The sequence below is a fragment of the Staurois parvus genome, unplaced genomic scaffold (genome assembly GCF_062004578.1).
Source record: "Staurois parvus isolate SC_StPar_1 unplaced genomic scaffold, SC_StPar_1.0 ptg001065l, whole genome shotgun sequence".
NCBI classification, from domain to species: Eukaryota; Metazoa; Chordata; class Amphibia; order Anura; family Ranidae; genus Staurois; species Staurois parvus.
Window position 1 is genome coordinate 259490 of NW_028318861.1, and position 12712 is coordinate 272201.

General features: G+C 40.6%; 1 protein-coding gene across 1 annotated transcript in view; it reads left to right on the forward strand.

The window, feature by feature from the left end:
- SCAMP1 (secretory carrier membrane protein 1) overlaps positions 1-12139 on the forward strand; it is a 69303-nt gene extending 57164 nt beyond the window's left edge. Inside the window, exon 9 of the mRNA XM_089658359.1 lies at positions 1437-12139. Coding sequence (XP_089514485.1) covers positions 1437-1601 — 165 coding nt within the window. The 3' untranslated portion in view covers positions 1602-12139. The remainder of the gene's footprint in view (positions 1-1436) is intronic.
- Positions 12140-12712: the final 573 nt, after the last annotated feature.

Below are 12712 nucleotides of genomic sequence, written 5' to 3' on the forward strand. Positions count from 1 at the left end.
ATGAGTTTTGGTGGCCACAAATATGCATGTGTTTCCTAGATGCCTTGGGGGTGCCATTAACAATTAATACCACCTGCGCATGTCTGAAGCACCCTAAGTGGTGTGAACAGGTCCCTATGGTTGCTTGCTTTGATGGCATGGCTGTTTAATCCCAAGTGTTGAGGGATAGGGATGTTTCTAATCCTTACTCTTCTCAAGGCTAGAAATTGTATCTCTGGGAAGGTGTACCATTGTATATACAAAACTTCTTCCACCTGCAGTGAGGCTTTTACTTTTCATCTCCTAACAGTATGTCTTTTTCCTTGGAAAAGACCTTTGTACAGAGTGTCACATGAAATTGTCCACCTGCGCTGTCCCCTTTTCTCCATGGGATCTTATTTTAATATTGTCTGTTATGTAGACCTCTCCTTTTGAGCCTCTTCATAAGATTCCCTTGTCACTCCTTGCACGCAAGGTTGTCTTTTTGGTTGCCTAGTTTTTAACTGTATCAGAACATTGTGGTGCCATCGTTTTGTCCTAATCCTAAATATTCTAAGGAGAAGATTCTCACTCTTCAGAGGTTGTTCAAACTGTTCTAGTTTATCTGAGGCCTACAGTGTCATTTCAACAATCTTGCTGTTCTTCCTGAGGGTCCTCACAAGTGGCTTCTTCTCAATCCACTATTTCTAGGTGGATTTGCCAACTTATTTCTTAAACCTATTGTATCAAGGGCAAAATTCCTCCTTTCTCAATTAGGACCCATTCTTTCCTGGGCTATTCAGCATCGTGCTTCTGTTGTTGCAGTTTGTAAGGTAGCTGTCTGGTCCTTTCCTTACACATTTACTTCCAAGTAGATGTTAATGCAGATGCAGGTTTGGCAAAAGAGACTTGCATACTGTATTGTAGTGGAGTTCACCTATTCTGTTTTGGTTTTTGGGTGTTTTAACTTTGTTGCTGTCTTGCCACCCCTCATGGTCAGTGCTTTGGGACATCCCAAGTAGTCATGAAGTACCAAGTGCCCTGTGATTAAGAAATTAGGATTATTGCTTTACCTGTAAAATCCTTTTCTCTGAGTGCATCGCAGGAAACGTGGATCCCTCCCCTATTGTCTGCATTCCTCATTGCAAAATTGAGGATTAGCTGCGCTTGGCGCCATTATACCTGTGTGGAGAATCCTGCCTTTTTGGCCAGTGTCCAGACAACTGAAGGTGGCAGCATAAACCAAGTAGTTATGAATACAAGGTGCCCTGTGATGTTCTCTAAGAAAAGAATTTTACAGGTAAACAAAAAAACAAAATTTATTTCTTACTTGGCATCTTTGGTATTCTAAACGTCATTCAGAGAATGAAAAACACTTGAATATGGCAACATCTAATATAGGTGGTTTATTATATATCCTATGTCAAATGCTGTTTACTTTTGTGTTTTTTTTGTTTTTTTTTAATTACCTTTCACAGGTACATGGACTGTACCGGACAACAGGCGCCAGCTTTGAAAAGGCCCAACAAGAATTTGCTACAGGGGTGATGTCCAACAAAACCGTGCAGACTGCTGCAGCCAATGCTGCTTCTACGGCTGCGAGCAGCGCTGCCCAGAATGCCTTCAAGGGTAACCAGATGTAAGGGAGCCAGCTGCAAGTGACCATTACCAGTTATCTCTGTCCAGTCACGCTCCTCTCCTCCAGCCGTATTTGCAGCACCCACAAAAGACTATAAATTGCACTTGCCATGTGTATTTGCTAAATTCAGGCCCATTCAGTGCCAGTTGGAAATCGGAATGTCACGTATGATTGCAGGCACCTCAGGCACTCCATGGGCGTATTGGTTGTGCATGGTCTAAACCAATAATGCTATTACTGGATCTCTTGTACACCCCTCCCCATCCTTATTTTCTTCAGCCTGCAGTCCTCTGCCCCCAACATTGTCTAAATAATATCTGGTGGATTACTGTAGTGTGAATATGGCGTTAGTAGATTGGAATTGTGCTAAGGTCCTAAATAGAGAAAGTATTTTCTGATTTTTACTGCTGAAATTGCTCATTTTTTATGTTATATAGATTCTTTTAAGAATAACACAATAGGCAGTGTCTATCCTGCTATTAGGAAGACAGTGATGACTATATGTGGATATACATGTCCCAAGCAGTTGCCAAGTCAGCTGTGTGTTTTTTTGTTTTTTTAATACTGAAGCACAATGGTTATTGGAACTGACGTGTCCTAAGAGAAACAAGCTACAGTATTATGTTTACTCTGTTCAATTGTGTGGACTTATAGAGGACCAGGCAAACAAGGTTCAAGCATGTATATATTTATCAGAATAGGTCATGTGACAAAGATTGCGGCGTGGCTGACCTTTGTCTATTTTAAACTGTGCTCACTCAGTATAGGTAGGCCACGTATTGGTATAGAATGGTTGCTATAGTTCTGTCATTGGCGGAAGTCAGAAAGGGAAACATAATCAGTGTTTATGCTGAATTCTCTACAGCAGAGGTGGGCAACCTGCGACTCCCTTGCTTTTGCAGAACTACAAGTCCCAGCAAGCATTTAGAATGAGCTGAGACTTGCAGGTGTACAACTGATGTGGATTCAATGGTCACCTTAGCCTTTTTGTGTGTTTTTTTTTTTTTTCTTTCCTTTTGTGTGTTTGTGATGTCTCTTTAAGCCATTTTGTTTTACTGGTTTTATTTAATGCAGTGCATTGTTCTTTTGTTTGTTTTCTTTAAAGTAACTTCTAGTGGAAGTGTGTTTCCTGCTGTATGCTTTGAAGCGTCCGCTAATGGTAGCCAAGACAGTTTCATATCCTGTCATTGATGTTTTTTTCTTTTTTTTCCCTGGAATTTGGCATATCCATGATCATAGAACCATGACCAGAGGTCTTTTTATTTATATGCCAGTGTTTCTTTACCGTTAGGTCCCAAATGGTTGCCTTGTGAGGATTTGGAGTTTTTCATGCTCCTGTGTGGCATTTTCTAGTTTTAAAATTTTACATTTGAAAAGTAGTATTCCGTCTTTTACCTACCTGATCAGTGAGAATTTTAGTTTGTGAATAAATGTATACAAAATATGCTAACTTCCATTAACATTTATGATTTGATTTGACATATTTGTGTTGACTGCCTACATATAGTTTCCCCTTTTTGTTTTCAGGTATGTCTGATAGTCGAGGTTTACCATATGTTACAAAAGTATGCAATAATTTACAGCTGACATTATTGTGGGAAGGTATGTGACATTATTGTGGGAGGATATCAGAACTTATAAAAAAGGACAGTAATAGTAGAGGTACATTCTTTCAATAGAATACTTTTTATTACACCAGTAAAATGGTTCTACTTGCCATCAGCACAGTCATCCCCTGTTTGGGTGGGATCTGCTGTGGTGAATTCTTTGAATTTAAAATGTATTTCCACTTTTGTAGCTAAATTAGGGAAAACACAACCTTATATTTGTTACATTATCCTTTTCACATAGCTTAAGGGAGAAGTATAGCCAAAGCTTTTTTGGCTGTTCTCCTATGGATCACAGGAGTGCAGTTTGTTCTAAACCTCTATGACCCATTTTCAGTCGACAGTGGGCTAAAGTCCACTGTCGGCTGACATCACGTTGTCGGGATCCACGCAAAAGCCTGGACTGGCACTTGGCTCAGCCTCTCAGTGATTCGCTGAGAGCCCTCCTGCCCACTCCATAGTGCAGCACTCCACTGAGCGCTGGAGGGGCAGAACAGGGAGCCGGAGACTGGGAGTCACGGCTCTTTGCTCAGAGCAGAGAGGGAGAACTGAGCGTTCAGCTCTCTTAAAAAAATCTTACCTAGCTTTCTCCTTCTATGTGATGTTAAAGAGTTGAGCTGTGGAGGTTACCATTCTTATTCCTGTCTGTACTGTGCTGGCAGATCTCATCAGTTGTAACCTAGATGTGCACACTGTCTTTCCTAACAAAGACCTAAAGATCTCAAGGCTTGGTTGGCATGTTGCATGTTGGTGTGCTTTTAAAAAAAACTGCCCCTCAGTCGGTCCCTGATTGTATATTGCAAGCTGCTCTAAATAAAGGTGATTATATGGTCCAGTTTTTAAGCTTGCTCCAAAGAAGCAGCTAGAAAGGTAAGAAATGTTTCTTATAATGTTGAGATATACTGTGTGAACGTAACTTACATCTTGTGGGGGTATTCAAATTTGACTGCAAAAGTTGAAATACACTTTAAGATGCCTGTACTGAGAAAAATGTGTAGACTACCATTGCAGGCCTCTCTTTAAAGTGACTCCGGCTTTCAACCAAAAAAATTTTTTTATTTTGTTTTGGACAGAGCCGAGAGGGACTAGAACACCTCCCAGATTTTTATTGTGGTATGTCTCTCTGTGTTAGGGAGATTCATCCCCTCTTTGCCATGTTATCATTTTTCATCGAAAGTAAGAAGAAGAAAAAACAAATGTTGGGTTGCCCCACAGAGCAGTAATAAAGAGGAAGCCTTCCAATGGGGACACTAGTTCTGGTGACCCCCTAGGTTTCCCTCACTTTGCAGGGATTTCCACTCACTCCCTGTTTTGGCTATGGGAAGTGAAGGGACATAGATGGTTATATCCCTCTCCTTCCAAAATTAAGCAAAAAAAGTTTTACCTTTTTAGTTCTACTTTAAGGGCTGCCATTGATGCTCTCCTAAAAATGCTAGTTGCCTGGCTGTGTATAATTTAAGTACTTTAAAATTATGAGCCCAGAAAAAGCATGCTTTAAGTAAGTGTCAGACCTACTTTTTTGGAATCTTTGTTCCACGTCAGCTACTCCAAACAGCACTGAAGCCAAAGCGTTGATTTGACAGACAAGGAACTAGCATTAGCAAAGGAGAGTTCATCAATTACAGCCTCCATGATCTTCTCAGTGTTTTATTAAATTGACAGCTAAGCAACTGGCTTTTTTAAAATTCAGCTCTGTCCAGAATAATCACATTAAGGTATTTTCATTTTCTAAACAAGCAGTAAAAGAATTTTTAAACAAGCCCCTATTCATCTGTGTAGCTGTGAGCGTTGTGAAGAAATGTAATCTTCAAAGTTCACAGTGCTGATTTCACAACTCCTCCCTTCAAATTTTATATGGCAGCAGTAACTTGGCAGCCTGCCAGCCATCTATGGTAAAAAAAATAGTGGGTGTTTAGAAGTTGTTACAACGTTTTTTGGGTCTTTGAAGATTTTGAAGAATATATAAATAACCTTAATTCCATTTGCTGACAGAAACCGTTTTCACCTGTGTTCAAATCTTTTTTTTTTTTCTTAATATATAATGCTTGTGCAATTAACTACTACACATTCCCAGGGGGCTCCACAGAATTGCATTTATTAGGAAACCCATATTCGGCTGAGAAGGATGTAAACAAGCTCCTAACATCTGTGGGTTTGTTTACATCCTGTTGTCGTACCATACCTTTTACAGTGATGGCAGAAGGGTCCGTGTCCAAAAGACACAGCCAGGCAAGGGCTATTTTCAGAAGGCGGTAAGCAAATGGAGTCTCCATAATTGCCTTGGTACAGGTATCTTTTAAGGAATATCTTCGATTTCACACTGTACTGCATTACACCAATACTGTGTATGAAGTAGAGTTTATTCCTCTGGTGAGTAGTTACTGCTGTACCAGGGTGCATGACTGTGCTGATCTGGATGAGGCTTTTCTAGCTGTTTTCTATAGTGACTTTTATTAGAGGCCTCAGGAGATAGAAAAGCTATATCACTTGCCTGCTAAGGATTTTCCATTGTAGCATATGGAGAACTCATTGTCTTACAGCTCACTTGAAAAGACTTTCTGTGCTGTGCTGGGCACACAAGGACTTCTTCCTTACTTTGGTCCACCAGTAATGAAGTGGCAGGGGATCAATACCTGGATTTGCCCCTTTTTTGTAGTACCTAGTTTTATTTTGTTACATAAACCCCACCCATCTCTGATTTATAATTGTGAGGCTTAAAATTTCTTTACAGTTCAGGGGCCAGCCAGGTTTTAGTGGGGTCAGGCTCTGGTCAGTGAGAGTAGTTAAATACCCAAGGCTTAGTGGTCAATGAAAGTAAAAAATGCCCCAGGGTTGGTGAGCAGTGGAAGAAAAAAATGGCCCAGCGTCTGTGGCTAGTGGGAGGGGGGGATAATGCAATATCATCAGTGTCAGTGGGAGAAATAGTGCCACATCATTGGTAAAAGTGAGATGAATTGAAACCTATCATTTGGAGGACTAGTGTTCACTTCATTGGTGTCAGTGGGAAGACTAGAGCCCCCATCATTGGTGTCAGTGGGAAGACTAGAGCCCCCATCATTGGTGTCAGTGGGAGGACTAGAGCCCCCATCATTGGTGTCAGTGGGAGGACTAGAGCCCCCATCATTGGTGTCAGTGGGAGGACTAGAGCCCCCATCATTGGTGTCAGTGGGAGGACTAGAGCCCCCATCATTGGTGTCAGTGGGAGGACTAGAGCCCCCATCATTGGTGTCAGTGGGAGGACTAGAGCCCCCATCATCGGTGTCAGTGGGAGGACTAGAGCCTCCATCATCGGTGTCAGTGGGAGGACTAGAGCCTCCATCATCGGTGTCAGTGGGAGGACTAGAGCCCCCATCATCGGTGTCAGTGGGAGGACTAGAGCTCCCATCATCGGTGTCAGTGGGAGGACTAGAGCTCCCATCATCGGTGTCATTGGGAGGACTAGGGCCCTCATCATCGGTGTCAGTGGGAGGAATAGTGCCCCATCGTTGGTGTCACTGGAAGGAATAGTGCCCCATCGTTGGTGTCACTGGAAGGAATAGTGCCCCATCGTTGGTGTCAGTGAGAGGAATAGTGCCCCATTGTTGTTATCTTTAGGGTCAAATAGGCCCTCATTTTTGGTGTTGTGGGAGGAAAAGTGCCCTAACGATTGTGTAATTGGGGGGGAATAGGGCTCCATTGTTGGTGTCAGTGAGAGGAATCATGTATTTCATTTTTCTTGCAATTTTAAAAAAGTTGTTCATTGTGAATTTTAGAGGATTTAACAAAACTCAAAATGTTACAAAGTGTTTATCATGCCATTGTCCGTCTGCACTGTTCTTTGGTAGGTCTCAGCTGTAGGAGGAATTTATCTTACCTTGTTATATTCCCTTCCTGTAGAAACCCATAGAGTAAATTGAGGCTGAATGCATGAAATTTTAAATTTTGTACTTTCTACACTGTTTTCCTTCCTTGATTACTACAAAACGATTAAATAACTATGCAAAATATTCTTTAACAATGTAGGATAAACGTTTCACTGTATAATACTGGCGTAATTGCATGCTGTGGACTAGCAGCATGAAGCTCTCGCTGCACACATGCAGTCTGATGTATCCCTATACTTATTATCAGGCTTTTATAACTCGCGTACTTCAGCCATGTTAAATGATTTTCTTTTTTAGTAACTCCAGAAAAGAGTGGTACTCCACAGATTTTTGTGGAGTCAATTTAGAGAAAAATCAGGGAGACAAATATTGTACTGAGGTCATTCCTGGTCCAACCTGCCTATAACCTTTACAGATGCACCTTGTCCTAGATCGGTGTTGCTCAGCAATGCCTGGTACAACCCTACACCGAATTGTGACCATTTCACCATGACTTTAGCCTGCCTTGTGGTTTAGCTCAAACATTAGATGCAGCCAAATATCTGATGTCTGCATGTTTTTTAGCCTCATCCTCAAGGCTGTGAGCTCAAACCTCAGTTGTGAGCATTCTGCTGCTGCTATTCTGCTGATAGTATAGTACAGGGATTCAAACAGAGAAAATCCAGGTGACACCATGGACCTTCGCCATGAACAAGAAATCTTTATCGCCAGTGACTTAACCCTTACACCACCACCCAGTTATGCTAGTGAAGTGAAAATAGAGCTTTGTTTCCTTTGTGTGCTTATTTGTTTGATATTAAAGGGAAACTACAGTGTATTTCCATAACACATTTTGAGTTGTCATTGAAACACGCCCCCAAATGGCATTTTTTAAATGTGATTTTCATGTTTGTGTTCTGTAATGTCTTGAATGCATTATATGTGTACTGTTATGTAGGTTCTCTCAAGTAGGTGTAGAGGGCATCTCTAAACAGGTACTCAGATTTATTTGCTAGTTAGCAAGTTGCTTGTGTTCATTCGGTCTGAGTAGGATGATTGTCTTACAAACAAAAAATCCCAGCTCACTTGCCAGCAAGCCTGCAACAGAACCAAATGAACCCTGCCTAACAGTTCATGTAAAATATGGAGGGATTAGTTGAATACATTTGCAAATATATGTGTAAGCTGCAGTGGCAACGTCAAGGCACCTCAGCGTACTGTGGTTCTAATTTGAGAATATCCCAAATTGGAGCATATATAGCCAAGAATAGATTAGGGCAGGTGTGCCTGGAGGGAGCCCACCCCTCCTTAAACGTACAGGGACGCACTGGACATCCAGTAAGAGCATAATGGCAGTTGAAGGTGTCTAGTGTGTCTCCCCATCAAATTCAACCAAATGTGCAAACAAATGGCAACCACCCCAACCTATAACTAGCCTTTGCAGCAAGAAGCATATGGAAGGGCAAAGCACATAAAAAAAACAAAATTTACCAGCTAGCCTTGAATAAAATCAAATAGACCCTGTTTAACAGTTCATGTTAAAAACAAGGGGTTTAGTCGCACACATTTGCAAATAAGTTACATAGTTAGTCTGACTAAAAAAAAGACAAAAGTGCATCCAGTTAAACCATTTAAAAAAAAAGTTATAATCCTATTCCCACAGCTGATCTAGAGGAAGGCAAAAAAAAACCCAGCAAAGCATTATCCAATTTGCTCCTGCTGGGAAAATATTCCTTCCTGATCTCCCCCGAGAGGCAATCGGATATTTCCTGGATCAACTTTACCTATAAATGTTAGTATCCAGTTATATTCTGTGTATCTAAGAAAGAATCCAGGCTTTTTTTGAAGCAATCTACTGAGCTCTTGAGGGAGTCTATTCCACATTTTCACAGCTCTCACTGAAATGTGTAAGCTGCAGTGGCCACGTCAAGTGTATGGTGGTCCTAACTATAATTTGTGTGTCCCCCAATTTGGAGCACATATAGCAGAGGATAGATTAACCCCTTTACGCCTAAGGGTAAAACAAATCTAAATGCCTAAGCACAATTCTGCAACGTTGACATGTGTTAGGAAAACCGTACATATCATCACAACTACTTTGTACATCCAGGTGGATTATACCTTGTTTTTTTCAGGACAAATTGGGCTTTCATTTGGTGGTAAATGGTAATGGATAGCTCCTAATTTTTTTTTATTATCAAAGGAAAACTGGCCCAAAATAGTAAAAAACAAAATTGTTTTTTTTATTTAGCTGTGTGCTTCTTGTTACGACCATAACCTACCTCCATAGAACAACCCAAAATAACTTCTCCAGCTCTTGACGATGGCAACAATACCATATATGTGTATGTTATTTGTTTGTACCTGTAGTATAGCCCAGAAACAATAGTGTGCATTTTGTTTTTGTCTGTTTTTTTTGTTGTTTTTTTTAAACCTAAAACACACTGACATTAACGCTAACTGACACCAATTTTTTTTTTTTTTAATTCTGTCCTTTGACCTTGACATTTGACCCTGACCTCGACCCAAACACTAACCCTGGTACTGAACTAGATCAAACCTTGATCTAAGTATTTTTCTTTATTTTTTAACTCTATGTCAGGAGTTAGAGAGATACAATGTATCTCTCTTCTCCATTCATAGAGAGAAAAAACAAGGGGGCCGGGCTGCACAGTGACTGATCACTGTGATAGCCAATCAGAGACTATCACAGCGATCACGTAACCTGGAATCGGGAGTCCCGGGTCCGGATCGTTAGAAGGGGACCCGGGGCTCTTAGTGACACCACGGTCTCTGTGCTGGGAGCGTGCTGAGCAGCACGCTCCCAGCACAAAGACAAGTACGCAAATATGCGGCCCCACGGAAAAAAGCCCAGTTCCGTGAGGCTGCATATTTGTGTGCCGTCGGCGTCAAGGGGTTAAGGGCAGGTGTGCCTGGAGGGAGCCCATTCCTTCTTAAAAGGTACAGGGATGCATGGGACACCCAGCACCAAATTATAGAGTTAGGACCGCAGTACACTGGGCTGCTGTAATGTGGCCACTGCGGCTTACACATTTGTGTAACAGGCTATAGTTTCCTTTTTAAGCTATATTAGCATCTTTGTCTTAACTATGATTTGCACCCTTAGGCTTGGCTGAATCTTTCTTCTTTTCATTTAGTAGACTTAAAATGTGCTTAGTAATGTAAGAACAGCGATACATTGGGCAGGCATTAAAAGCAACAAAAGCACGAGGAGCTATTCTATATAGTTAGTGCTACCTATACATGTGTTCTTGGCCTTTTGTATTTGTACTAGCTGTTCATAACAATGACTAATTGTTGAGCACTTGCTGCTTCCTTGAGATTTTCTACCTGGTCAGACCAAAGACACAAAGTACTGTGAAATAAAACATACTGTCAGTCGGAGGAGGTACTGTGCTTGCAGGGTAAGTAAACTAATGTAGAGGCTAATGTCTCTACCTGCTGGTGACAAGACTCTTGGACTGTAGTTCCAGGTAAATCCAAACCAATCTTGCTAGCATTGGCCCTGACCTTGGATAGAAGGCCTTGCAACAGCTTCCATTCTTGTAGTAAATAGGACAACATATTTCCCTGGATTAAGGCAAAGCAGTCTTAGGAATTAGCTAAAGCACAGAATACAGACAAATAAAGTTGCTTTCAGCCTGCTCGTTGTAGTTGGCCATCTTTGTTAGCATTAGTGATTTATTCCACGTTTGTACATCTGACTAGCCAGTGTTTTGCATACATATGTCAGCTCATACACCGCATCTAGTGTAATGTAGTCCCTGAATTCTGAATTAAGTAATAATAATCATAGGCTGTTAAAGATCACTGCTGAAATCTGATGTTGGCACAAGCAGCCGGATTGCATTGAATCCTGAAGGTTCATGTTATTATCAAATGGACATAATTGTTAAAATACAAGATCATTTTCCTTTTAATGAAATTTCCTATGAGATCAGTAAGCTATAAAAAACAAAAGGATGTATGCCAAGCTACTACTTTCAGAGGGTGGATTGGCGTAGTTTGGAAGAAATCGTCTCTAGTGTATTCGGTACTTTGAAAAAGTTTAGCGGTATCTTTTTTAAGCAATGTCTGTAGTGCATGAATGCTGCAAATGTCAATGATTGCTATAAGCGAGCTGATTTCTCAGACCCAGCACTGAAACTATGATATAACAAATGCCTCCTGACACTCTGCAGATAGACACAAACCGGCTGAATAATCTATAATACTATGAATAAGGAAACTAAATATTTTTACTTCTACGTTTGCATTAGAATTTCCCCGCCTCTTACAAATAGTGGAAGTGACATTTTTTTGGGCTAGACTATATTCACAGGAATGTTCTCCAATCTGATTACCCATGGATTTAATTGGCTGCTAATGGTCAAATCATATCATTGGTCTTTGTGCTGTAGACCTCATGTGCCTGAAAGAATTGTCTGTGTTGCTCATCGAACCAGATTTGATTTTTTTTTTTTTATGTATAAAGGACTTGTTTGTAGAAGGGAAGTGACTTTTTTTTCTTAACCAATCAGATCCTCGTTGTAGTTCTATACTGCCCTTGAAAACTGAAAAAGAGGAGCCAATTAGTGGCTGTGGGAGACAAATATGTTTTGTACATTGTTTTTTTTTCTCCTGCACTTTGATAAATAAGGTCCATTATTATTACCTTTTTTTTTTTTTTTTAATTTTGTGCTAAGCAATGCCCTTTTAATCAAGCAATATTCAGTATATACATTTCCTAGTCATTTCCATCACGAAAAATATAGTTCTAGTCCACACAATGCTGCCTCCATGAGGGTAAGGGGTAAATGTCTATTTTTCCTGGTGAGACGAATCGTATACACTGGAATGCCCGCACTCAACAATCTTTCCGTATTTTAAAGCTTGGATTTTATTTATCTGAAAGATGTTTGTATATTTTGTAAATGACTAATAACGCTCTCCCATCACAATAAGAAAACGGAAGTTATTGTCCTGTACAAATTTACTTTTTCCCACTCTGTGTTGCATGTCTGAGTAGTTCAGATGTTTTGTATATTTATTGTATTAACACAGAGTGTCATAGAATAAAATTAATTTACGGATGTCTGTCGTGTGTCTGTCTGTCATGACTTGAATAACCTAAAGGGAACCATTATACTGTGTATTTTATCCTGTCATAATTGTACACATTAGTCTACCCTTGGTGACCTGGAAAGCCTTTTTTTTCTTGCATGTTTGTTGTATAGGCGAGGTATTCCTAGACACACCCACTGCAGGTAAGTCCCTTGATGTTTTCCACATCCTGAAAGTCTGGTGTATCCAAGTTTCAGCAGACGTTTCTCACAGCCAACAGTCTAGGGTGATTACATCTGATTGGAAATACAGGAGGAGTAAGATAGGAAGCTACACAGCACATGCTTCATGTGAGGAATTCTGTGAAATCTGGCTGCAGTAGATTACAGAGAATTAGGATGAAGAATTAGGTGAACATTCACGAGCAAAGCTGCAGTGTTTGCTCAGTAGCATTCACAGTTTACTGCTTTTACTTGTTACCTTTACTCTTTTTCATATTTGTGCCGTCTATTGGCTGGATTCAGTGTTCGCTTATCCTGGATTCAGAGATCAAGACGTATTGGAAAATTGTGTTCAAATCACAGGAATGTAGCAAAATGTTC